This window comes from Electrona antarctica, assembly GCF_951216825.1.
Source record: "Electrona antarctica genome assembly, chromosome: 5".
In the NCBI taxonomy this organism is placed as follows: Eukaryota; Metazoa; Chordata; class Actinopteri; order Myctophiformes; family Myctophidae; genus Electrona; species Electrona antarctica.
In genome coordinates, this window is record NC_136810.1 from 7,051,121 (window position 1) to 7,078,802 (window position 27,682).

At 42.2% G+C, this 27,682-nt stretch overlaps 1 protein-coding gene across 4 annotated transcripts; it reads right to left on the bottom strand.

The window, feature by feature from the left end:
* Positions 1-950: 950 nt before the first annotated feature.
* LOC306923680 (casein kinase I-like) lies at positions 951-27,349 on the bottom strand. Of its 4 annotated transcripts, none has more exons than XM_079501914.1 (14): positions 27,117-27,349; positions 24,139-24,588; positions 20,895-20,935; positions 19,722-19,791; positions 18,574-18,725; positions 17,073-17,307; positions 13,884-13,969; positions 11,366-11,450; positions 10,149-10,297; positions 8,839-8,937; positions 6,347-6,451; positions 4,514-4,602; positions 4,312-4,338; positions 951-2,947 (listed from the first exon to the last, which is right to left on the bottom strand). In XM_079501914.1, the coding sequence occupies exons 2-14, from the start codon at positions 24,419-24,421 to the stop codon at positions 2,893-2,895; spliced, it is 1,476 nt and encodes a 491-aa protein (XP_079358040.1). In that variant the 5' UTR covers positions 24,422-24,588; positions 27,117-27,349; the 3' UTR covers positions 951-2,892. The 4 variants fall into 4 exon arrangements, with proteins under 4 accessions (XP_079358040.1, XP_079358041.1, XP_079358043.1 ...); XM_079501915.1 differs by having other exon boundaries at positions 4,312-4,335; positions 27,117-27,347; XM_079501917.1 differs by lacking the exon at positions 6,347-6,451 and having other exon boundaries at positions 4,312-4,335; positions 27,117-27,345.
* Positions 27,350-27,682: the final 333 nt, after the last annotated feature.

Sequence of the window (27,682 nt, forward strand, 5' to 3'; positions counted from 1 at the left end):
TTCCCACAGTCAGATAGGAGTTGACAAAACTTTTTTTTCCAACATAAAAAACAAAAAAAGCTCAACTTTACATAATTTACACGTGGACATAATTAATTACAGTGTTGCATTGCTGTGTGGTGTGTATGGAACAGAACCAAGAGAAAAGACAGAAAGAATAGCATTCGGTGGAACATTTTTCCTGGACTCAAACTAGCAACCCTCCACATACTATACCAGCCCGATAACAGCTGAAAACACACCATAGACCAGGGGTTCTCAACGTTTTTGGCCCGGGACCCCCGGAAATGCTTTGGCAGTGTCTCGGGACCCCCGCCCCCTCCCGACCCCCAATATAAATTGACTGCTACAATAACCTTAATAATAGAGACAATACACCATAAATAAATACTGAAACCAGATATAATCATTAGGGAATGTGTATGCATGTACTATGTGTACTATATGTAAACTCTTCATTTCCATTTTCCAGCCACAAATTATTTAAAAAAAAAGAAAAAAAAAAAAGAAAAAAATTTGGGGACCCCCAGAAATAATTTGGCGACCCCCCCGAGGGGTCGCGACCCACGGGTTGAGAACCCCTGCCATAGACCACCATCTGAATGAGATACATTGTTGTGCCGATATTGGGGACTTTCAAACTAAGGAATGAGTTATATAATTTAAAATTCTTTACTTGTAGGCCTATAGTTTTCTCCCAATATTTTTTCAACGTTTCTTTTACTCTGCCAACTTCTTTCTTTTTTTTTTGAGCGGTGCTGACTGGCCGCATGTGTCGGTCTGTCTGTCTGTCTGTTTAGACTAAAGTACAAACAGCTGCAATACCACTGGGTGACCTTAAGTGGCACTGTTGAGCAGACTAAGGGGCCATTCACACTGCAGCCAGCCAGCGATGTTGTTGAGCAGCCTGCACTGCTCAGTTCACACAGGTGTGATTTTTACGAATTGTATTTGTCCTTTCAGGTGTTTCTTTATTCCAAGTGTGCTTGAGCTCTGGGAAGGCATTACATAATCATTTAATTCATTATTATTATAATTACTTTTGAGACTGTACCACACATTATTAATCATGTTACATTAGCATGTTTATAAACATGAAAACACACTTCAGGTATTCTTGCTGAACAACACACAGTACAGATCATGAATAGTGATGGACAGAAAGTGGAATAAACTGACAAAAGTCAATTCAGACTCATATACCTCCTGTACAGTTATTGTCCCACCTAACGTCTCGATCTGTGTGTATTTTTATTTTATTTTAGAAGCCTGTAAATGGGCAAATAATGGTGTTCCTGTCACAAAGTAGCGTGAAGGATTGTTTTGGTTAATCCACCTACATTCAGACATGGACATGAGAACCGCTATAGACTGAACAAGCTCAACGATTAGCATTATAGCCCGACCGACCGATATACTGGCTATCATTTGACTTTTTGGTACATTCTGCAGCCAATGTGACACGATTTGTTTTTGTCTGTCCCCTATTTTTAACCACTTTCAACTTGCTCTCCCCATTTTGGTCATGTTATTATAGGCAGAAATGTTCAAAGGGCGCCCGCTGGCCAAGTGGTCCAGGCGCATGCCACATATAGGCTTTGGCCTGACAGCGCGTCACGTGTTCGAGTCCCGTTCATGACGACCTTTGCTGCATGTCTCTCCCCTTCTCTTTCTCCCTCTTTCCTGTCTCTCTTCACTTGATACTATCAATAAAGGCAGAAAAGCCAAAAAAAAATCTTAAAAAAAAAAAAAAAATCAAAGGTTTTCAGAAATTCGTGACACCTTGTGAGCTTGTAGATCGCATTTTTGAACATCTTGAATGGATGTTGTTCGTTATGTTCGGTGAAGAGATCTGGTGTTGAGGGAAAAAGTAGGACTAGGAGACCAAGTACATACCCCTGGGGGATCCCGGTCAGCTAAGTATATAGTGGTTAACAAAATATTGGTCAAAACATTGGAAACAGGTGTTCTAGGACTCTCCAAAATCGGAATCAGCACCCAAAGTGAACCCAAAACGCTGACATCGGCCGGGCTCTAATCAGCATGGTGTTTGGATGGAGACACTACAGTGTGGTTAGATGTAGACAGAGAGATATAGAAAAAGTGGGGGTAAATAGAGAGAAAGAAAGATGGACGAAGATCTGTGCAGAACTGTATAGCTCCTTTTTTTCAAGAAGGTGACAAACATTTCCTGTTCCGGGTCGGTTTCCTCATAGCTTCATTTGATTGGCTCGGGGGCAGATTTGAACCAGGAACACATATGTAGGTGTTCGAAATGAAGATATGGGAAACTGACCCATATGCCACCTAAAGGAAAAGGGGACTACATTTATGCGCAGTATATAGCAAGTTAGAGGAGAGGGAGAGACAGACTAATGAAAGAGAGAGGGTAGATCAGATAAGTAGAAGAGAGATACCTGTAGAGAGATGTGGGAGAGAACAATAAATACAGAAATAGGGGGAAAGAGGGAGAGAGAAGAGTTGAGGATATAAATCGTTTTTAAATGGCTTTGTTGTAAAGAGTGTACAATGACAAAACATCAGGAAGTGAGTTTGACACATTCAGCAGAGGAGACAGCAGTTTTTTCCACCCCTGTTCCTCCACAATAAGAGTCCTCTATTCTTCCATAATAAGGGTAACTAACACCTTTCCGTAATCAGAGCTTATTCCTCCACTACATTAAACATTTCGATACGCCTTCCCCTCCACAATAAGAGTCTTCAACTTCACAATATGAAAATTCTCTTCAAAATAAGAGGTGACCAAATCAGCTGAAGTCACGGTCTTGTGAGCTGAGCTCTTTGGAACAAATCCACAACAGAAAGTCTTTCGTCTATCCATGTATCTATCCATCCATTAAGCCATCCATTCATCTACCCTGCCAGGCCAGCTTATTTCTGTCTGGGGCTGTTCTTCTTACGCTTTCTCTTAAAGAAACAGCAGCACCTGTAAACAGAAGCAGGCCAACAGTGGTTAGGGGAGGGAACAGGGAAGAGGGGTATAATAAACAGACAGAGAGAGATTTTAATTAAAAGAGACATGAAACATGCAGTGTGTTCAGTCCCTGTCAATGCTAAAGGTGGGGGGAAAATTGATTCACTCAAATATCGCGATTTAAAAATGCCACCATCAATTTTAAAGTTCAGAATATATTTTTATTTTATTTATTTTTTCACTTTCTTTCCATGTCAGAAAGACTGATCGATGTTATCTGGCTTTATGGTTTATTTTTTATAATTGTTATAAAATGTGCTAGTATGAAAAATGCAAAGTAACTTTTACTTGGGTGGAAAAATAATTGTAATGTCGAATCGAAAAAATCATTGAATTGCAGAATCGTAATATAATGAAGAATCGCAATAAAAATCAAATCGGCACCCTAGGAATCGATATCGTATCGCATCGGGAGGTAAGTGAATCGTCCCACCCCTTAGTGAACCAGTGTTGTTTTCGTCGACTAAAACTATGACGAAAAATGTTCGTCGACTACCTTTTTTCACTGACGAAACTAAATGAAAACTAAGCTATGATGACTAAAACTATGACTAAATATACTGTCGATTTTGTCAACAAATAAAAACTAGACTAAAATGTCAGGAAGGGACTAGTGGATAAGAGATCCAGTATAAGTCATTTTACACTTGGTTGCATGCTGAAAATAGCCGATCGCTGCGACGCGCTGTGATCTTGTAGATCGGCTATTTTCAGCAAGTGTAAAATCAGCCATTGCGACGGCATCAAAGCCCGCCAAAATACATTTTAGTAGACTAAATCAACTGTAGATTTAGTCGACTAAAACTAGACTAACACTAAAACATTCCAGGTGACTAAAATGTGACAAAAATTCAATGAAAACGTTTCAAGAGACTATGACTAAAACTAAACACAACACTGGAGTGAACGCGCACTGTGACAGATAGACTGACTAACAGACAGACAGACTGACTAACAGACAGACAGACTGATTAACAGACAGACAGACTGATTAACAGACAGACAGACAGACAGACTGATAGACAGACAGACAGACAGACTGATTAACAGACAGACAGACAGACAGACAGACTGATTAACAGACAGACTGATAGACAGACAGACTGATTAACAGACAGACAGACTGATAGACAGACAGACAGACAGACTGATTAACAGACAGACAGACAGACAGACTGACTAACAGACAGACAGACAGACTGATTAACAGACAGACAGACTGATTAACAGACAGACAGACTGATTAACAGACAGACTAACAGACAGATAGACAGACTGACAGACAGACAGACTGATTAACAGACAGACAGACTCACCACAGGTCCAGTAGCTTCACACAACTACTGAGCGAGAGAGATGAGAGAGACATAGAGCGGGTTAGACAGACTGTTTTGAAAACCTCAGTAAGACAGATATATTGCATTAAATCTATTCCTCTATGTTGCCATAGAAATGTCAACAGACAGAGATATACAGATAGCCCGACAGCCAGACACATCCAGACAGAAAAGGACTTACTTGGCCTCATCCATCACCTCCACCTCAGGCTGCGTTGTGATTGGTGTGTTGGACGGGGTCACCAGGGGGTCGTTAGTGGAGTTGACAACCTGAGAGAAACAAGGTCACAAACTTTAAAATATACATCATTGTATTACCATTTGGGTATTTATTTATTTATACGAGTTGGAACTCCAATATTTCAAAATTTGCACAACTGAGAACAAGTTGTACTTACTGTATACGGTATATTACTTTTATGCTAGATATTTTATGAATAGGCCTAATCTTGTGCTCACTTTTCCCCCTATATATCCCTCTTATATCACTATCCCGATCATAGTAAATGTGATAATCCAATCATGAATAAAGCCATATTTTGTCTAATTTCACCATTTGGCCCCACTGAGATGGAAAGTATGTATTTCTTCTTTATTCAAAGCAGACCCAGTCTGACCCAATGACACTAATAATCTCATCTAACATGATTATGGAAACAGTCTGACAGACTGTACCAAACCGCCATATAAATCTAAAATAATCAGATCATCTTAATCTGTGTAAGGTCAGAACAACAGAAGTAGAACCTGGTTAGTGCATAAGTAGAACATTTCTGTCTTTATGTTTAATTGACCATTATACATCAAGTTCTAAATTAATTTAACCTTTTATAAACGTGTGGCTGTGTGCAAAAGGGTGAAAAAGTAACAAATGCAGAATGAGCTAATCATTTTTTTTAAACACAGATATGGCATCTTATTTTTTATATATATATATATTTTATATATATTTTAGTGCTTTCAGCACTAAAATATATCATTGTTTATAAGAACATGAGCAAACGTTGCTTGTTTACATTCTGCACTGCCTGAAACTGACTGCATGTTAATTGGAAAAATGGCAAAGTTGGAAGAAAGAGACACAGTCCAATTTGGGATTACTTTGAATATGACAGCGAGAGAGACGCAAGGAAGTGCCTTGTGGAAAATGATCGTAAAATATGCGGAGCACGTCGGAAGGCCTATTGTATAAGGATCGGGCATTCGTGGAATGAGCAACACAGCTAAATGTGTAGGTAACCAAAACATTTGCCAAAATGGCAAGTGGTTGGTATTCACCATTGCCACAGCTTGGTTTGGTATGGAACAGTATCTCTCTCACGGGCAAGACAGAACTTGTTATCATTAAAAGGCAATCTCAATGCAGTGAGATTCTGGTAACCTTGGGAGGAAGCACTCGTTTTGGTTCAGGTTAGAACCTATTTGGTCCACAGTTTCCCACCTCGGACAGCACGCTTAAAGCCATAGGCTGCTCCACGCGGGCACTCACGATTCAAGACCTCACTGTCACCCCCCCTACGTTAACCTCGCCTCACAAGGCTTTCCACCACCTCGGAGGAAAGCCTGGTCTCTGTTTCAAAAGTCTGTATGATCCTGTCGGGAGCGGATGATATCGTTACGTCATGTTGTAGTATTGTTTTGTAGTCGACAGGCAGGAACAACGGGGCGGAAACTTCCTTTTCCCTCAAACTGATTTTTCTCAATAAAAGCTCTCGTAGCCTGTAGCTTTTATTGAGAAAAATCGGTTTGAGGGAAAAGGAAGTTGCCGCCCCGTTGTTCCTGCCTGTCGACTATCATCCTCTCCCGACAGGATCATATACCCTAATGAAATGGTGCCCAGGCTACCCCTACGTTGTTCTCAAATCTATAATCAATCTATTTCATTTATTGTAAACTTGCACATACTGTACTGTATGCAGGACCTGGCGTGAACCAAAGTGAGACCTCACAAAAATCTGCTTGGAATTGCATACACGCCGTTGTTGTGGGTCAACCCACAAATGGCAGGCTGTACCTGAACCGAGCTCATAGTGATTGGCTGCTGGGAACTCAAGTGGGAGGAGTCTGTCTGTTGATGGGGCGGGGATTCACATGTCCCGCCTTTGCGATCGGATGGAACCTGATTTGTTGGTTGGTTGGTAGGTAGTTGGAGGGAATCGTGTGTAGGTGGGGTGGGAGGGGGGGGGGGGGGGGTGAAAGGCCATGCAGCAGGAAGCAAGTAAAAGATTAAATGTCAAAACGGATGAACAAACAAAGAAACAGAAAAGCAGTAAGAAGCATAATCCTGATCAGTGGTCAAATAAAAAGATGAAATAGAAACAATTCTGTATGTAAATATGTGCTTTCTTACAAAGTCAAACTACTGTCATATGTCATGATTACAGTTTCGATTTCATATTATCTACGTCTTTACTCAAGTACTTTTAATTGGACAGGACACACATTGAAGTATTTTTTCACTAATCAAAGATTAGTCTTATCTATAGAGCGTCGCAGTCCCGCCCCCTACCAGGGCCCAGGAAATGATTCTCCGTTCATTTTCCTCATAGACATTTCAGAAAGTATTTATTTAAAGACGTTTACGCCGCGGACAAAGCCAACTGGAGTCGTGACAACTCATGACAACACAAACAATATTTTGGACCAAACAAATAATTACAAAGAAGAAAAACAACAAAAAAAGTGTTGTAACCTGCCGTTTTTTTCTTCTTTCTAATTATTTGTTCGGCCCAAAAAATTTTGTTTGTTGTCATGATTTGTCACGACTCGAGTTGTCTTTGTCCGCGGCGTAAACGTCTTTAAATAAATACTTTCTGAAATGTCTATGAGGAAAATGAACGGAGAATCCATGGTAGGGGGCGGGACTGCGATGCTCTATACTCAAGTACTTTTAATTGGACAGGACACATTGAAGTATTTTTTCACTACTCAAAGAGTTACTGTCTTATCTATAGGAAAGACAATTAGTGTTGCGTGTCTCAGTAAAGCCTAATCTATGCTCCGTCATATGACGGTGGCACGTACCTAAAATAGCAGATGTACAAGCTCACAACACATCACTTAAATAGCAGATGTACAAGCTCACAACACATCACTTAAATAGCAGATGTACAAGCTCACAACACATCACTTCCGCAACGCTGTGAGTTTTGGGGATAGACTCTTTTCAAGTATAATTCGGACAGTTAAAACTGTGTCTCTAAGTAAGTAGGATAAACTTTTGTGCTGTTTGACTTTGTAAGAGATGATAAATGGCAAATGGTGAGCAATGATAAGCTGAAGATTAATTGCCTCCATACAGTTGGAATCAGATAGTCTGGCTAATGCTGACTGTGTGGTACAGCGTCTGCAAGCTGTACCACCAGGTCTGGGTAGGCTCCATTCATTCTTATAATATAATATTATATCTGTGATATATATAATATATCACTGAACACACATTTTGATTGGTTCTCATATTTGAATGAACAATAACACCCCTTGCATGCCAATTCATTAGCAGGGAGATACCAGAAACACAAACCGGTTTGACTTAATAATTGATACTTTGTCATAAGTCTGTGTTTGTTGTAATATTATGTTCGATCAAGAGTTTATTTTGTATTATTTTCTCCCCAGTTTAGTGGTTGCCAATTGCCCCTACGTTATGTACAGTATATAGTCTCTCTCACTGCCAACCCTCGCTGTTGGTCTGGGGACGGACGGTGCAGACAACCACGTCTCCAATGATACACATGGAGCCACCAGCTTCTTTTCACCTGACAGTGAAGAGTTTCATAGGAAGGACGTATAACGCATGGGGACACACACTATCCCTCTCAGTTCCGCTCCCTGCTCAACAGGCAACCTGTACGAGTTGCTAATGCAGAGACAGAGAACGCTGGGGAATGGTTAAGGCTCATACATAGTCTGGATTTTCGGTGGTTAGGTGACCACCGAACTACAACATGACGTCACGAGCCGCGGTGAAGAGCAAACCACGGCCTGACGGCCACCGCTCCAGCCCTCTCTGTTTTTACTCACCACCGCTCAACGTTATTTCAGCTCCGGTGGTCAGCTCACCACCGGAGCGGTGGTCACCTCACCACCGACAATCCAGACTATGAATAGGCCTTTAGTGCTACGCCGTCCACCGTGTTCATTGGAGCACGCGGCCAAGCTAGAGGCATGTACTAATATTATTTTTTATTTTTTATATTGACGTGACACACAACATACAACTGAAAATACTGCTATTTATTTTTGTAAAACAGCATAAAAATATAAATGGGATTTAACATTTTAGCGAGGTAATGAACAACATGTGACACTATGATGTCTTTAAATACTGTACAGTAGGTAGGTGGTGATTTTGATTTGTTAGATTAAAGAGGGGGTTATCCAACTAACGTAAGAACCTTGAGGGTTCATTATATATGTAATAATATTACAAGGAGCCTTCCCAGACTCTGGATGTAGTCCAGAGTCTCTTTAGCCAGGGCCTTCAGACTGAAGCTCTGCCGGTACCTGGTTGTGTAGGTTTCGTCTGGGCCGGTCTCGGTTCTGAGTGGACTTGGTCACAGCTGACGTCCCAGAGTCAACATGGACAGATACTACGGGAGTCGGCTGGGACAGAAACACACAGAGATGACCAAAGACAATTCCACTGTATTGGTGAAATGTTTCTAATGTTGCGATTTATTAAATTTGACTGTGCAGTGAGCACAGACGATCTTTTACAGCTACAGCCTGCAAAGACTTACTGTACATACATGCATATCTGGGAGCTGCCCATTGAAACCACAACCACTGCCTATGGTTGCCATATAGTAAGAGAAATCTATGAAAATCTGGGAACTAAATCGTTACCAAGACATTTCTTCACCAATGTGTTTCTAAAGGTGTCTAATAACATGTACTAAAAGTTTGAAATTCAACTCCTGTGGGAAATTGAGTTTATTAGCATAATATGTGACCATACCCATAACATCCTGTATAAGGCAAAAAAGTCCAAATGTCATAATTCTTTAAGTAGCAGGTGACATATGTAACTAGGGGGTTTTCATGATTCTGAATCCATTCCAAGCATTAGTTATGCACAAAAAACACTCCTTGGGAGGAAAACGGCCTCACAAACGTGATGAGGTCAGCACATTTGGTCAAGTGGATATGGCCTAATTTAGCCCAAGGAGTGTTTTTTGTGCAAAACTAATGCTTGGAATGGATTCAGAATCATGAAAACCCCATAGTTTCATATGTCACATGCTACTTAAAGAATGATGATATTTGGACTTTTTTGCCTTATATAGGATGTTAAGGGTATGGTCACATATTATGCTAATAAACTCAATTTCCCACAGGAGTTGAATTTCAAACTTTTAGTATATGTTATTAGACACCTTTAGAAACACATTGGTGAAGAAATCTCTTGGTAACGATTTAGTTCCCAGATTGGTCAAATACCTGATAAAATGCCCTTACTAATAGGCCTATCTCACAGCATTTCCCTGCCCCCTTTTTACGCCCCCTTTTGGAGCTAGTGGTGTTATTTTGTTTGCGGTCCATAGGCTTCCATGTTAAAAGAGGTATTTTCACAAGCCACAAACTACCGTTTTGTAAAGGTAAGGTTTATTCTACTTATTTGAGTTGTTATACCATTGTGTTTTCTTCATATTATTATCGGTCTTTGACATTTTAACATTAGGAAATGTACTTAGATTCTCCAGAGAAAAAAAGTGTAAATGCCTAATGTTAAATGACACCACTATCTACCGGAAGTGGGCGTGGAAAGGGGGCTGTGAGATAGGCCTATTGGGCGCTGCCCAATGGTTACTCACAATGTTCTTGCCAACCCAGTCAAAGGTCTGGTCGTTGATGCAGCCATTTCTGTCCAGCAGATCTGAGAACAGTCGTCTCAGGTATTCGTAGTCTGGCTTCTCAAAAAAGTCCAACCGTCTTACATAATGAAGGTATGTCGCCATCTCAACTACAGGAAAAATGGTAAATGGTAAATGGTGCATTTATATAGCGCCTTTATCCAAGGCGCTTTACAGAGATTGTGCATTACATTCACCCATTCACACACCGATGGCAGCGGAAACCATGCAAGGCACCAACTAGCACATCGGGAGCAATTAGGGGTGCAGTGTCTTGCTCAAGGACACTTCGACAGTAACTCTGGGGGAGCCCGGGTTCGAACTGGCAACCTTACGGTTACCAACCAGGCACTCTACCCCTGAGCCGCCGCCCTAACACACAGCAGACAAATAAAGCACCCCTCCAGTATTTAAATTCTTATTAGTTTCATACCCTAGTAGTCATTTAACCGGTCAATTCACCTTGAATAATATCACACTACCATACATGGTTGGTTACTGTCACTGCAATCCGGGAAAAAAACAGTGTCCTCTGCTGTTTAAGGTACCAACCAACAGGTGACAAAGTGGCACTGTTGAGATTCACACTGTGCACAGGTGCATGAAGCTGAGTTTTTTGCACCACTCACTTCAGACAGGTCTGATTTATTTTGAATGGATGTTCCGGGGACCCCCCCGGGACCCCCACACGGTAACTCTGTCATTTCTCGACCGTTTCGGACGTGGGGCGGCACCCTGGGCGCGTTCCTGTGGGTCTGGAACATCCGGGGACCCCTGGGAACCCCCACACGGAGTTGCACCACTCACTTCACACGGGTGTGATTTTATTAGAATGTGGATAACACTGCTATGTATAAATGTACACATCTTAGATTTTTCTTTTGACCTGATTCTTTCCTACGTTTTCTCCTTGGTCTTCCTCTATCAACCCTCCTTTCCCCCCCTGAAAACTGCAAATGATGGAGCTTGCACGAAAAAACTATTTCACACAATTCTTTACACCTGTAAACCACTGCCGTGACATCATGTGATTAGTAGTAGACAGTGCATCAGTACCTGGGTGGTTTTCACAGAGCACCTCTATGGGAGTGTTTAGTAGTAGACAGTGCATCAGTACCTGGGTGGTTTTCACAGAGCACCTCTATGGGAGTGATTAGTAGTAGACAGCGCATCAGTACCTGGGTGGTTTTCACAGAGCACCTCTATGGGAGTGTTGCGTTTGGTGTCTCCGATCTTCTGGTAGCGCTCCTTCAGGGTGTCCGCCTGCAGAGACAGGATGATGCAAACATCTAAAGGTTACGGTTCTGGTGGTGGGCATTTCATGCTTTATCCCATTTTGACCCGAGATCAGATTCTGAAAATGTCTTCTACATCCTGACAGTTTTCTGAAAAAGCTATGTTTCTATGTCAGTCGTTCTTCGATTTTTCAAAAATAGCAGACCTACAAGCTCGTAGCGCGCCACTCGGTGGGCTTGTAGATCTGCTATTTTTCAATAGCTAAAGCATAACATAATGCCAACACCAAAAGGGGTTCCCGCCCAAAATGGGTTAATAGGAGAGTGTGACAGAAAACCAATTCCTCCTGATGACTCACAAGGAGATTGTGCCTGGCAGAGACACCAGGAAGCCCCTTAAAAGGTTACTTTTAAGCCATTCATCTTCTAGTGGACAGTAAAGAGACACAGTAAACAGGACAGAGGGACAACTTTTGGTTTGAATAATAAAAGATGAGGTGGCTCCAGCGCTGCGTGCACGGCACTATTAACCACTTAAGCCATATTTTTAAATATCAATATAAGTAAATTTATATATGATAACCCTAGTAGCTTTATTTCACCTATCACGTATGTATCACGGTGAAAATAACGCAATGTGTGATAAATATGAAAAAGCTACTACTGTGGAAGGGTTATCATGTATTCATTTACTTATATTGACACTTTTTATTTATTTAGCCCCATGCTCGAATGCCCCCTGTCTAAATCAAAAGAAAGCAGCAAATGAAAAAAAATTAACACTCATCCTTTACTTTGTCTAATAACAACCTAAAACATGAACCTTGGTTGAAAAAAACTAAAGTTGTCCTTTAATATAGGTATGGTTTTGCCCACTCAATTCATAATTAACGTTACAATTTTGGAGCTCTGGCTCATGGACTAAGAATTGGTTCTGAACTGAATCCGTTCTCAACCGGTGGAAAAGGGGCCTGAGAGTGCACAAACGGAACCAAATTGACCCGTAAAGTCCATTTGGTTCCATTCGTACACTCTCAGAGTTAGACCTGTTATGGGCATTCAGGGGTATCTCTGATTTTTGAGTGGTGTAAACCACTCCTACGACTGGCTTTGTTAGTTTACGTGTCTGTCTGTCTGTCTGTCTGTCTGTCTGTCTGTCTGTCTGTCTGTTCGTACCAAAAATTGAGCATGGTTGCTATGGTCACCCAGTTCACACGGGTGTGATTTCATTACGTCAGACATTACGTCAGACCACAGCTGATCAGGCTATATAATACCTTACACCACTCAGTTCACACGGGTGTGATTTTTCCTCCTATAAACAGCTATAGTGTTGTTTGCGTCTGAACACAAACATTAAATTCCATTGACAATGAATGGAGAAGTTACATCATACTGTATGTGTCTGAGCAAATCGGCATATGTATGTCGGTGGGAACCCTTGGCCAATAAGGGACCACAATGTTTTATGTTGATGTACGATGATTAGAGAGCGCCCCTCACTTCACACAGGTGTGATTTTCTTTCTTCAAATTTGGACAAAAATGTCCACAAGTCAACATGGTGATGATGACCCCCTGAAACAGCCCCATGATAAATTATCATTACTTTACATTACTCATCATGTTTGGGGCTTTGCTGAAATGTCAACATTAGTTGATTGATTGATTGAAATATTTATTAACAGTTTGCAGAATTACAGTACATTTCAAGCACAAACTCAATACAAAGACTGTTAACTCTTAGCCTGCCGCCATTAATTAATCCCTCGATTGCGTATTGCCATGGTTTAATCACGCGTGACACTTACTTTGAAGAGCCAAATATCCGTATCGCATTTTACTATGAAACCATTCCGTGTGTGTTGACGAAGCTGGTGCTCGTTCTCTCGGTCGGTGGTGGAAAAAGTGGACCGCGAGTATCACAGCGCCTGCTACAGGCCGTTGAAAACGCTTGTCTGGGACAAAGCGTCCTCTGCAATGTCGCTTCTGTGAGATAAAGCCGTCTGAAAACAGAGCCGGCAATGTTAGTGGATGCGCGCGCATTTTCAAAATGGCCGCGCCCATTGTGTCAGAAGCATAACAAAGCTAACGGACGGTAGATTTCGATACGATCGTATTAAAACATGCATTAATGAATACATCGCTGTTAAAACGGCTTTTCCGTTTGTGGCAGGCTACAAGATTCTACGTGTTAATATTCCTATGTTCCTGGCGGGTAAACGATTAACTGTGAGTGGACGACCCAATTAAGCATTACACTTGTTTACAAGAGGGTCCACCTTGTTCAATTCATCAAAACATTTAGAGACGTACAAATAGACACTTCTATATATAGTCAAAGAACAGAACAGGAATTCATCATAAGGGAGGTAAAAAGGGAAAAGAAACATATACAGTAAGGGGAAAAGTGGGGTGGGCGGTGGGGGGGGGGAATTAAACCGTACAACAGGGTTTCATACCTTCAGGCCCTGCCAGGGAAGACTCCCTCTCAGGAAGTAAAGGAACATGTGACCCAGGGCCTCGAGGTCATCACGGCGACTCTGTTCTGTAAGGACGGGAACACAGAGACCGATCATTTACTGTATGTTCTAGGTCAGGGGTGGGCAACTTTGACGATGGCGAGGGCCAATATATTTCCACACTCACTCCAGAGGGCCACACAGTGCATATTACTGTCTGTCGTAGAAAAAATCACACCCGTGTGAACTGAGTGGTGTAAGGTTTTATATAGCATGATCAGCTGTGGTCTGACGTAATGTCTGACGTAATGAAATCACACAAAATATGTTAAGTAAAAAAAGCTATCATTTTTGATAAATGTATGTATCACACCCGGATGTGATTTCACAACTGGCTGTTTTTGCGCAGAGAAAATGACCACGGTTGCTACGGTCATCCAGTTCACCCGGGTGTGATTTAATTACGTCAGAAATTATTTTGAACATAGCAACCATGGTCATTTTTTTATGCACACAAAAGCCAGTTGTAGGAGTGGTTTACACCACTCAAAAAATAGCTGATCTACAAGCTCAAAACGCGTCGCTATGCGACGCGTTTTGAGCTTGTAGATCAGCTATTTTTGCTATATTTGAATTGAAAACCTGAATAACTTTTGCTATTTTTGTATTGGAATCCTGAAAAGTAACCTTTTTATTGAATTTCGAATGCATTTAGTTATAGTTATGTTAACTTTATGAACTGTTAACATAACTACATTGGACACAAAAAGACAATAACTAGTCATTCAATACTAGTCATGACGTAATTAAAGCGGGTTTGGAATTGTAACAGCTGAAATCAATACTATATCAGTATTCTGATATTAACATGCGGGCTGCATTAAGTGAAGGTGGGGGCTGATATATTGTACATACACTGTATGCTCTTTTAGAACTCTGTCGCCCCCTAGTGTCTATCCTTCACGTCCCAAACACCAGCTGCAGCGAAAAAGTAGATTTATCTAATAGTATCTATCTATCTATCTATCTATCTATCTATCCATCCATCTATCTATCCATCTATCTATCCAATAGTATCTATCTATCTATCTATCCATCCATCCATCCATCCATCTATCCATCTATCTATCCAATAGTATCTATCTATCTATCTATCTATCTATCCATCTATCTATCCAATAGTATCTATCTATCTATCTATCTATCTATCTATCTATCTATCTATCTATCTATCTATCTATCTATCCATCTATCCATCTATCCATCTATCCATCTATCTATCCAATAGTATCTATCTATCTATCAATCTATCTATCTATCTATCTATCTATCTATCTATCTACCTTGTTTTGAGCCGTGCCTCCGATCCATTATACAGCTATGTGTGTCCGTATGTATGGGTCTGAGCACGGAAAGCTGCAACACGGTAACTATGTAATTTCTCGACCGTTTCGGACCCCTCCTGGGGGTCTGGATGTTCCAGGGACCCCCACATGGTAACTGTCATTTCTCTCAAAGAGAAATGACAGAGTTACCCAGAGACCCCCGTTTCGGACGTGGGAAGGCTCGCCCCCTGGGCGACCCTCCTGGGGGTCTGGATGTTCCGGGGACCCCCACATGGTAACTGTCATTTCTCAAAGATTTTTTCCCAAAATAATCAAAGTACAGTGCACTACAATACAGTACAGAGCACAGTACAGTACAGTAACTATAACAATACATGTATAGTTGCACCGCTCACTTCACACAGGTGTGATTTATTTTTTATCCCACGATTTTGTAACCCATTTTTTCACCCAGTGTCAATTGTCTATGTAATCCTGGGCTCTACACTCCCTTCGCCAACCTGGGGAGAGCAACAGACTGACCTCATGCTTCCTTCAATGCATGAATGCATGAGTTTAGAGACCAGGATTACTGCATGTTGTTTTTGTAACGGTACCTACTAGAGATGTCCCGATACTGTATCGGTATCGGGAAAAGTATCGGATTGGCCCTTATTTGTCATATCGGGTCATATCGGTATCGGCAAATATGCCAGACTAACCACAGATCCGACACAGGGGTAAGGGGTCGACACTATGGCAGGTAAATAAAATCTTGGGACATGTGGAGTTTGCTTTGGAGTTGCCCAAACTGCAAGTGCACATTTGAGTGAGGAGTCGGCTATAAACACAACACGAGATATATAGCTAGATAGCTATAAACACAACATGAGATCACGACACTGGTATCTGTATTCGGTATCGGTTAACACAGAAATTGAAGTATCGGGATCGGATCGGAAAGCGAAAAAAAGTGTATCGGGACATCCCTAGTACCTACCCTAGGCCTAGGGGACACAGGGAAAACATGCAAACTCCACAAAGAAAGGCCCTTTCGCCAACCCCACCTCAGGTATGGGCACTGATGATGCGGAAGAGGGAACAACACACCCCCAGCTCCCCTAGCGTCCCCAGCGGGAATCGAACCCAGGACCTTCTAGCTGTGAGGCGACAGCACTACCAAGCTCCCATCTATCTATGATAAGACTGTTGAGGGGCCATGCATATAGCCCTCTGTATACTCATTGTTGGTAGACTGCAACTATCAATTCAGATATTGGAGATAGATGTATAGTGATGTATATTTATATAGACTGTACATAGTTCACTCCTTAAGTTCAGAGACCCAGTGCAGGTATCTAGGGTCAGGACCTAACCTAATGTAAGTGTAAGTTTATTTTTAAGTGGTGCAACCACTTCCTTAAGTGACTATGTGTGTGGGTGGGTGGGTGTGTGGGTGTGTGGGTGGCTGCGTCTGAGCACGAAAACAGAATGGTTGTAACTCTGTCATTTCTCAACCGTTTTGGACGCGGGGCGGCTCGCCGGAATCGGGCCGGCACTCTGGGTGCGTTCCTGTGGGTTCCTGGAACCCCCCCCCCCCCCCCCCCGGGACCCCCACACGGAGTTGCACCACTTACTTCACACGGGTGTGATTTTTATTTTATTACTACAAATATTCTAAAGTGTTCTATAAGCTACAACACATCGCACAAATATAAGTGTGCCTTGAGATTTTTACTTTCCCACTGGTGTAACCTGAGCAAAAAAGTTTGAAAACCACTGTTGTAGATCAATTCTGCAGTCTTTGGCCGCAAGAGACGTCAGTACAGTAGGACGTAGCACTGTCTTGTTAAGAGCTTCCTACCTTTCCCCAGGTGTGTGTTGATGGACATGTATCTGGCGGTGCCGGTCAGGCTCTTGTGTTCTCGGTAGGGAATGTGTTTCTTGGTCTCTGGGTCGATGTATTCTTTGGCTAAACCGAAGTCTATGATGTGGATGATGTGCTCCTGCTTGTTGCCTTGGCGACCGATTAGGAAGTTCTCCGGTTTGACATCACGATAGACCAGGTTCTTGGAATGGACATACTCTATCCTGGACAACTGGACAGAGAGACAGACAGACAGACAGACAGACAGACAGCGGGACAAACAGTGAGACTATATACACCGTCAGTGAAATGTCTGGGATTAAACTCATGTCTGACATGAGACATGTCTGTCTCAAAGACACACATAGCTCAGGGCTGGGCAACTGGCGGCCCGGGGGCCACATGCGGCCCCCACCTTCACTTAATGTGGCCCTCAGGTTAATGTCAGAATACTGATATATTATTGGTTTCAGCTGTTTACAATTCTACAACATGCAAAACATGACCCGCTGTAATTACTTCAGTCTAAATTAATAGCTCAATGCTCAACACAAGTATAATTAAAGGCATTTGAAATGACATAAAAATGTTAATTTTCAGGATTCCAATTCAAGTTCTTTCCAGTTCTAGAACCAAAGTTCTTTTGGTGGAAAAGGGGCCTCAGATGGTGGCCATTTTAGTCTCTCAAGAAGACAGACTCTCTGTTCCACAATCTTCCAATCTAGTCTACAGAGTATAGAGATGCGCGGAGGTAGCCTGGCTTTGGCCAGACTCTTAGCGCGGAGGGGCTCTGACCGTCTGACGTCACCCGAAACCGCATGTACACATTCATTATTCATCCATCCTACCCCCATTAATTATATTATCCTATTTATAGACACGCAACCGGCCGCACCAGCATTTCAAATAATAATTATGGTATTCCTCGTTAATCTGCTAGCTGTGAGATCACTGAAATGCATTGTTTTAACCCATTTTGGGCGGGAACCCCTTTTGGTGTTTTAAACATTGTTATAATTTAGCTATTGAAAAATAGCAGATCTACAAGCTCATAGCGCGCCACCGAGTGGCGCGCTATGAACTTGCAGGTCTGCTATTTTTGAAAAAACGTTAAAATGTGCCTCAAATCTTTCCGAAAATTGTCATGATTTAGATTTTTTTTTTTTTTAATTTCGACGTCAGGCCTGAATGGGTTAAGTGTGACAGCGGCGGTGGCTCAGGGGTAGAGTGGCCGGATGGTAACAAGGTAGCCAGTTGCCCAGTTAGTGTCGAAGTGTCCTTGAGCAAGACACTGAACCCCTAATTGCTCCTGATGTGCTAGTTGGTACCTTGCATGGTTTCCGCTGCCATCGGTGTATGAATGTGTGTGTGAATGGGTGAATGTACTGCACAATCTATGTAAAGCGCCTTGGATAAAGGCGTTATATAAATGCACCATTTACTATATAAATGCACCATTTACTATATAAATGCACCATTTACAGACAGACAGACATACCAGCTGAATAGCAAGCATCAGGACAGTCTTTAAGGTGAAGTTTCTGTCACACAGGTCAAACAGCTGCTCCAGGCTGGGACCCAACAGCTCCAGAACTAACGCATTAGACCGACCACATGGACCGAAATAATACACCTGGGGAAGACCTTCAGCTGTGTAAGAGAGAGAGAGAGAGAGAGAGAGAGAGAGAGAGAGAGAGAGAGAGAGAGAGAGAGAGAGAGAGAGAGAGAGAGAGAGAGAGAGGGAGAGAGAGATAATTAAAACCAATGCCACATCATATAACAACAAATAAAATACCTATGATGATCGGGGGCTCATCTGTCATGAAGGGGGGGGGGGGAACATAGCACCAAGTGGAATTAACCCATTTAGGCCTGACCTCGAAATTAAAAAAAATCTTCTAAATTCTCCAGTTTTCTGAAATAAATATTTTCACGATTTTTCAAAAATAGCAGACCTGGGCCCTCATCAAACCCTGTATACTCAAGACACTGCCCCCGCTGCCACCCTTAGATCTCCATATATGGAGCTGACCTGTTCTGACATTACATATGTTGATCTGACCTCATCAAACCCTGTTCACGCGCCATATATGGCCAGTACAGAATTCATTCCATATGTTGATCTGACCCCCCATGCCAAAGCGCCAGCGCTCGCCCAGCATTCTGCTGTCACCCAGGCAGATATGTTCATCTGACCCTCCATTCCAAAGCGCCAGTGCTCTCCGGGACTCCCTTTTTTGCAGAGCCTGGGGGTCGATGGGTGTGGTTGAGTCCTACGTCAGACTACGGGACCCTGCCTAGTGCGCGTTCTCATTTACCAGCACTGGAGAGAACTAGCAAGTAGCAACATGCTAGCAAAACTGTAACATTAAAAGTTGCTATATAATCAAAGTAGTCTACGCAATTAGAGAATGTAGAATAATTGTTATTTTGATCAATGTTGGCCTGTTATCTCTCCTAATGGTACCGACATCAATACAGCATGGAAATCTTATCCAAAGAACAAAGAACAACATAAACATATTCTTAGATAAAAAGATTTGTGTAAGAGACAGAGAAACAGAGTGGGCATGTTTGTCTGTGTGTGTGTGTGTGTGTGTGTGTGTGTGTGTGTGTGTGTGTGTGTGTGCATGACTGCATGTTTACCTGTACTTCCCAGTGACTTATAGAAGCGGTACTCTAGATGGAGTTGTGGAGCTCTAGACTTCATCGACTCCTGCAGAAGACCAGGGAAACATGTCAATCAATTACTTCTTCCTCCCTCTTCCTCATTTTCTGCTCCTGACATCCTTCCTCCTCCATCTTCTCGTTACAGTCACTTCTTTTCGCCAAATCTTCAAATGTTGCACAGATAGTCTGTGATTCAACAACCAGTTGCAGTGTTCTGCATTGACCTGTTTTCAGCCCAGTTTTGGGATTCTGTTTCAAGTGGTTGCAAGCTGCAACGAGTTGAGTTTTTGGTGTGGAACAACGTGTCAGTATCAGGAAGAATATTTTGTGCTGGTGAGCTGAAACATTTTTGTAGCGGTGGTACACTAGTAAAGACCGCTGATCTAGCGGACCAATTCACCCTTTGTCAAGTCCCGCCCGTGAATGTGCCCCTCTTCGCCGTTTCGTGGTTGGACAAAAATCCTTTCTCTCCATCCACCACCATAGAAATAAGGTGTTTTTCAGGATGAATGTGTCGTTACTTCAGGATGAAACCTTTTCAAATGTATTAGGGAGGATCTTAAAAGGTTTTTTGATACGAACATAGGATCAGTAGAGAGAATAGGTATGGTTTGGGAGGCCTCAAAGGCATATATTAGAGGTAAATTAATAGCCTGTGCAAGTAAGAAAAAAAAAGACAGTAAGGCAGATTTACTAAGATTAGAAACCCAGCTCAAGGATGCAGAAAAAGACTTGGTGGATAACCACAATGAGGCTCGCTTAAGAAAAGTGTGTGAATTGAAATTACAATTAAATGAATTATATAATAAAAAGGTAGAATATGCTATGTTTAGATTGAAAAGTAACTTCTATGAAAGTGGTGAAAAGGCTAGTAAACTATTGGCTAGGCAATTAAAATAAGGTGTTTTTCAGTTGCTTTGTATTGATATTCTGTGCGTTCAATTCTTATTTTAAACTTGGTGTCAGTAAAAAGGAACATCACAGGTGCCGCATGGTGACTGGGCTATCATGTTTGTTTTTAGTTTTTTCCAAAAAAGATGTTTAGTCAGTCAGGGACCAATTAGAAGGCTGACAAAGGGTGAATTAAGCCTCCAGAAGACCAACCACACACAATCTCCCAGTGTCTCCTATAGCTGACCATATACTCACCAGTTTGATAGCTACGTATTCATTGGTGTAGAGATTTTTACCTGAAAACCAAGCACAAAACAACAGTCTTTATAGCATGTCGACTATGCAGTCCACAGAACTCAAAATAATTCACATATTTTTATTTTAATAACACCCTCATTAGGGTAAGTGTCTGTAACACTTGTTACTGCTACTGTGTAGCCGTAAAACTGGTGTTTGTTTTGACTTACTTACTGTATGTACTCTATACTGTAGAATAGGACAGTAGACCCTGTCTTACGGACAGACAGACAGACAGACAGACAGACAGACAGACAGACAGACAGACAGACAGACACACACATACTCGTAGGCCTCACTCACACCTAAGACACTTGTGTCCTGTGTATTCTGTGTGTCATGGCCGCCTCAATGCATTTCCAATGGGAGTCACAACATGTTGAATAGAGGAAGGGAGCGCTGCCGTGGTCCTTTGTTTGTTGAACTGAATACAGCTGCTCGTTGGCGAGGTTAAATCACAACAATAAAGAAGAGGATCCAAGGCACTCTGTTCCAGTGAGGTGGAAAAAAAAGGCTTTTTTTATTTAAGAGGCATAGCAAAGAACATTACAAAAGGAAGGACCAACGCGTTTCGGCACTCAGACTTGGTCCTTCCTTTTGTAATGTTCTTTGCTATGCCTCTTAAATAAAAAAAGGCTTTTTTTCACCTCACTGGAACAGAGTGCCTTGGATCCTCTTCTTTAATGTTGGGAGTCACAATATGGTTTCATGACACAACCTTGTTGCATGGCTGTCTTCTGCTCTCCCCCCATGCAACAAGGTTGTGTGTCTTCAAACCATGTGACTCCCATTGGAAATGCATTGAGGCAGCCATGACACACAGAAGACACAGGACACAAGTGTGTCTTTTAGGTGTGAGTGAGGCCTTATCCTGCAGACTGCAGCACTTTAATATGTACCTGAGAAAGCCCAGGCGGGCGAAATGTTGTCGTTTGGTTCAAATAAAGAGAAGACGGGGAGCAAGCATATTGTGAGCAGACGTTCACTTTTTTTCTTCATTAGATCATTTTTGGGTCCAGCACCGCATCTCATGCATCTCATGCATCTCATGCATCCCCACAGCATCAACTGTGGGGATGTGCACATCTATTTCCTTTTTTAGATTTTCTAATAAGAACATAATATTGTTAGATGAACCTTTATTGATCCCCAGAGGGAAATTCAAGTGTCATAGCAGCAACAGAAGTAAAAATGAAACACAGGAAAAGTACAGGAAGAGTAAAAGTCAAGAACCAAACCAAGATAAAAAAAAAAAAAATACTGAGCTGCGCACGCATGCACCACACACACACACACAACACACACACACACACACACACACACACACACACACACACACACACACACACACACACACACACACACACACACACACACACACACACACACACACACACACACACACACACACACACACACACACACACACACACACACACACACACACACACACACACTCCTGGACAACTGGACAGATAGACAGATAGACAGATAGACAAACAGACAGGCAGCAGGACAACAAAATCTATATATATATATCCTGAGATGCACCAGACTGGCCTGCTATAGGCTATAGGCTAGAGGCGCGGCTGGAACTCCCTTCTACTATATATATATATTTATTTGCCAATAGGTTCCCAGACTGTCAATGGTACTGTAAATGGTGCATTTTTTTATATAGCGCCTTTATCCAATGCGCTTTACATAGAATGTGCATTACATTCACCCATTCACGCACACATTCACACACCGATGCCGGAGGAAACCATGCAAGGCACCAACCTGCACATCCGGGAGCAATTAGGGTTTCAGTGTCTTGCTCAAGGACACTTCGACACTAACTCTGGGGGAGCCTGGGTACGAACTGGGACCCTTTTGGTTTCCATCCGGTCACTCTACCCCTGAGCTACTGCCACCCCAGTAGTAAGTAAGTGTTAATCCAATAACTCATGGGTTTTCAACAGGTGGTCCGTGGACCACTGGTGGTCCGTGAAGGTATTGCATGTGGTCCCTGACCATGCATTTAGTAATGTAGGAAAGTGAAGATTTGTATTTAAATGTATTGTATTGATCACAAGTTGAGAAACAATGCAGTAAATGAGGTGGTGACATATGATGACGCGTCGATGTTGTCAGTTACTGGGAAGTCGGACGTCAAGAACTTCCACAGAAAAGGGAGGTAGAATCTCAAGGGAAACTGTACCGGATTGCCTGGTTGAGTCACCATTATAAGGAAATGTGCCCATAATTAATTGCATGTGTCTGTTCGCTCATACATACAGTAAGTTACAATAGCAACATGATTTTAATGTGGAAGGTTAATTTTCCCCCCACACCACGCCCATATCCCCCCTCCCAACACAACAGTAGTCCCCAGGTTGATTCTCGGTCAGGGTGGTGGTCCCTGGTTCATAATCAGTTGAAAACCCCTGCAATAAATTAACTGGCAGCATGAGCCAGTGTGTGGAGTTGACTTTTATATTTTTGTTCATTCATCAAAAGTAGATTAAAGGGCTGGGATGCTGAGCAGTACTATTTATCTTCATAAATAAAGAGGTTAAATTGTGTTTGTTTCGGTATTGTCACATTTATGGCTACTAGACTTGCAGGATAGGGTGAGCACTTTTAGTCATAGGCTCACCTTCCCTCCGAAAATGCACACGGAGCGGTATAGGCTCTCCTTCTTGCCAACCGCCATCAGACTATAAAACGCATACAAACTTTCTCCCCCACTGCTTATGGTCCCGTGTCTGTGGTCTATGGTCTTGTTGTGATTACGTCCTTTTGTGTCTGATGTGTTTCTGTCCATCTGTTTGATTACTGTTTATTTCACATTATGCTGCTGTAATACATCAATTTCCCTGTGGGGAATCTCTCATCTCATACTGTCTTAAAGGCCTGTCCAAGGCACTTTGTGGTATGCCGATGAGGGGTTCATTGTCCCCTTGCAACCACCTCCAGATTGTCCACTTCAACTCCAACTATTGAGCTGGCCTTCCCCACTAGCTGGTTCAGTTAATATAACATGTTGTATATTGTGTTTACAACATGTTTTAACCATGTCAAATTGTGCATATGTCTTTGTAAACTATGTTGTTCTTAGTAGCACCACGTCACCAGGGAATTTGTATTCAATAACTAGACGGCATATTTTTTGTATAAATGAAGTTGAAATGGATTTTTTTTTGTATTTGTGTCTTACCCAGTCTCAGCTCTCCGAAGTTCCCACAGCCGATTTTCTTTCCCACGCGAAAGTTTGGCCCGACCATGAGCACCCCGGACGACCGCTGTGATCCACCACGCCCCTGGGAAGCTCGGCTCCGCCCCGCTGCTCCTCCAGCCGCGCCCCCCTCCGGCACTCTGCCTCGCCCTCCTCCGGCCCCGCCAACTTCTACTTTACTCCGCCCTCCTGGATCTCCGCCACCTTCCACTTTGACCTTACCCCCTCCACCCCCACCCTCTTTCTCCTTCCCAGCCTGCTCCATGGCTCAGGGTGGAGGAGGAGCCAGGAGTACAATGGAGGGAGGTCTCCCAAGGGTGGTGGTGACTGGCCAGGCTGAAGTCCTGGGCAGGGGCCTTTGCCTTTGCCCCGCCCTCTGGTCACCGCCTTCTCCGCATGTGACGTGAGCACTGGTCGGACATGGAGGGTTACCTAGGAAGGGAGTCGTGTCATGTTAGAATGGCAATGTGCTTGTCTGAATTACTAAAAATAAAATTAAAACTCAGGTCAAAGAAAGATGAGCTAATAAGCAGGTATATTAAATTATACCAGAATGTACAATAGGCTTTAATAGGAGCAGGAGCATATAATACGGCAGCTATATTGATCAGTATGACTCTGATCAATATGATATTGATTAGTCACCAGTTTGACCTGCATGCAGTATGTTTGTTGGATACTATATGTTCTCAGTGAGGATACATCTTAATGAGGTAATTTTACTTGATTACTTGAAAGCACTTTGGGTCAACTTCTGTTGTTTTTAAATGTGAAATACTCTCTCTCTTGACTAGACTAGTAATAATTAATTGATAACTATTCAGTGATCACCCACCACCCTATATCTAGCAGAATTCTCTTGAAGCCCAAATGCACCACCATGAAACACCTGGACAGACACTATGACGTACAAAACAAATAACTGTCCAGTAGTGTCCAGCATTATTACTAGTGATTTGATGAACAATAATTATGAACTAAGATTTTTTTTACAAGCCTTTTTTTGTTGTTAAATTGTCATTCAAAATGAAATGTTTAATAATTTCCAGAATATCAAAATTCTTCAAGTATCCACTGCAGAATCTCAAAAATCACGATGCATTACACACGATAGGCTACATTATCCCATTCTGACCTGAGATCAGATTCTAAAAATGTCTTCTACATCCTGACAGTTTTCTGAAAAAAACTATGTTTCATGTCAGTCGTTCTTCGATTTTTCAAAAATAGCAGACCTACAAGCTCGTAGCGCGCCACTCGGTGGCGCGCTATGAGCTTGTAGATCTGCTATTTTTCAATAGCTAAAGCATAACATGATGCTAACACCAAAAGGGGTTCCCGCCCAGAATGGGTTATACACCATTAATAATGCAGTTCTACTCTACTACAATCCTGCCCTTAGTCTCTCCTTTCAAACGCTCTCTCTTCTACAATTTCACTTTCACGCTAACACTCCCATATCTCTCCCTCCTCCTCCCATTCTCTCCTGCTCTCATCATCCTCTCCACCTTTCTGTGTTTCTCTCTATCCACATGTTAGTGTGTCTGTATATAGACTGTCCTGTTCCTGTTACATAAATGTCTCTCGTGGTCGTCCTGCCACCCACTGTCTTCCTCCAACAGGCAACCAGCAGAACTACATCATTCCACCATAACACTGCAGGTCACTGTGTGTGTGTGTGTGTGTGTGTGTGTGTGTGTGTGTGTGTGTGTGTGTGTGTGTGTGTGTGTGTGTGTGTGTGTGTGTGTGTGTATAAACTTTATTTTTCTTTGATGTTGCAAGAAAGATGTATTGGTGCTGCTCTGCGGCGACATGGGCATAAGGGCTACGCTTGCATGCGGGCCCTTTGTCTAAGACAAATTTCTTCCTCAGGAGACAAATAATAAAGAACCTTGTGTGTGTGTGTGTGTGTGTAAATGTCTATGAACTCTAGAGCAGTGGTGAAAAGTACACTGTTACTTTAGATCCCCTGATTATTATTATTATTTTGCCTACTACTTGATTACACTCCTTCGGAAGTTGGTATCCTTGTTATAGCCAATGTTTAAAGGACACCAGGTGGATACAATAAAGTAGCAAAGTCCAGAGGCAGCACTATAGAGGTCTAAACCAGCAGCACTATAGGAATCGGATAGAAAACCAGCAGCACTAGAAAGAGGTCCTGGTGGGATAGAAAACCAGCACCATCTATTTGACAGCAGGTGAGTTCTATATGACACTTCATATACATTTCTGTTTTACAGAAAATTGCATCTAGTCATGATGCTGTCATCACATAGTAGCTGGAAAGATGAGATAATGGAGCTACACATGACATGAGATGACAAATATCTGCAGGTAAAACCGATGAGGGACATTTTTTTAAACAACAATCATGGGTGATCTCATACCCTCATAGAACCGTACCTGTTACCATCTCATACTCGAATGGCAAAATGTATTATTTTGTTTTGTCTGAATGAGAATGACCAAATTGAAATCGGTCTAAAATTAAAGTCGTGGCCCATGGCAACAGAACAAATGATCTAACATAATATATTGTTTAAGGTTATAGGCTATATGTCTTGAATTATATACAAAGACAAATAGGTTAGAAGAACAACAAGCTAGCTAGCATTAATTCAACCATCGCTAACATATATAGCTTTATATAAGCTGTCAAATGTCAAAGCGATCGCCGTTTTTAAAATCGTTTTATATTGTATATCATCAATATTGCATTAATTGTATTTTATGTACAAAATGTATTTATTATTAGCAACTTCCGGGATATGCCCACACACAGTGTTTACTGGGTTTGTGACCACGCCCACCACCATTAGACTCCTATTAATTATTGCACATCAATTGACACGCAAAAAGATGCAATCGTTAATGCCTTCGTGTAATTATATCATCATAACCCACTCAATCTGTGTTAAATACTGTCTAATTGAATAGTACGCTTAGATTTAGCTTACCTTCTTTTTCCTGCGTTTTTTTAGACAGTTTCTGAATGTAAAGCCGCTCCACTTCCCTACTCCTATTAATGAATAAGTTAATAATAGATGTATGTCAACCTGTTGTTTTGTCGCTGTTGTTATTGTGATAATAACCTCGGTGTACCGATCGAGGAGGAGAGCGATAGTTGCCTGGCTGCTGCTGCTGGCTGCTGCACAGACAAGACCCGGGCCAAACAAACAAGGATTGGACGGATGGGAACATCAGGTGGTTCCCACGTCATGTCATACGTCCCCCCCCTCTCACCTCCCCCCAGCTCTCTCTCTCTCTCTCTCTCTCTCTCTCTCTCTCTCTCTCTCGTCTCTCTCTCTCTCTCTGTCTCTGTCTCTCTCTCTCTCTCTCTCTCTTTCTCTCTCTCTCTCTGTCTCTCTGTCTCTCTGTCTCTCTCTCTCTCTCCCTCTGTCTCTCTCTCTCTCTCTCTCTCTCTCTCTCTCTCTCTCACACACACACACACACACACACACACACACACACACACACACACACACACACACACACACACACACACACACACACACACACACAC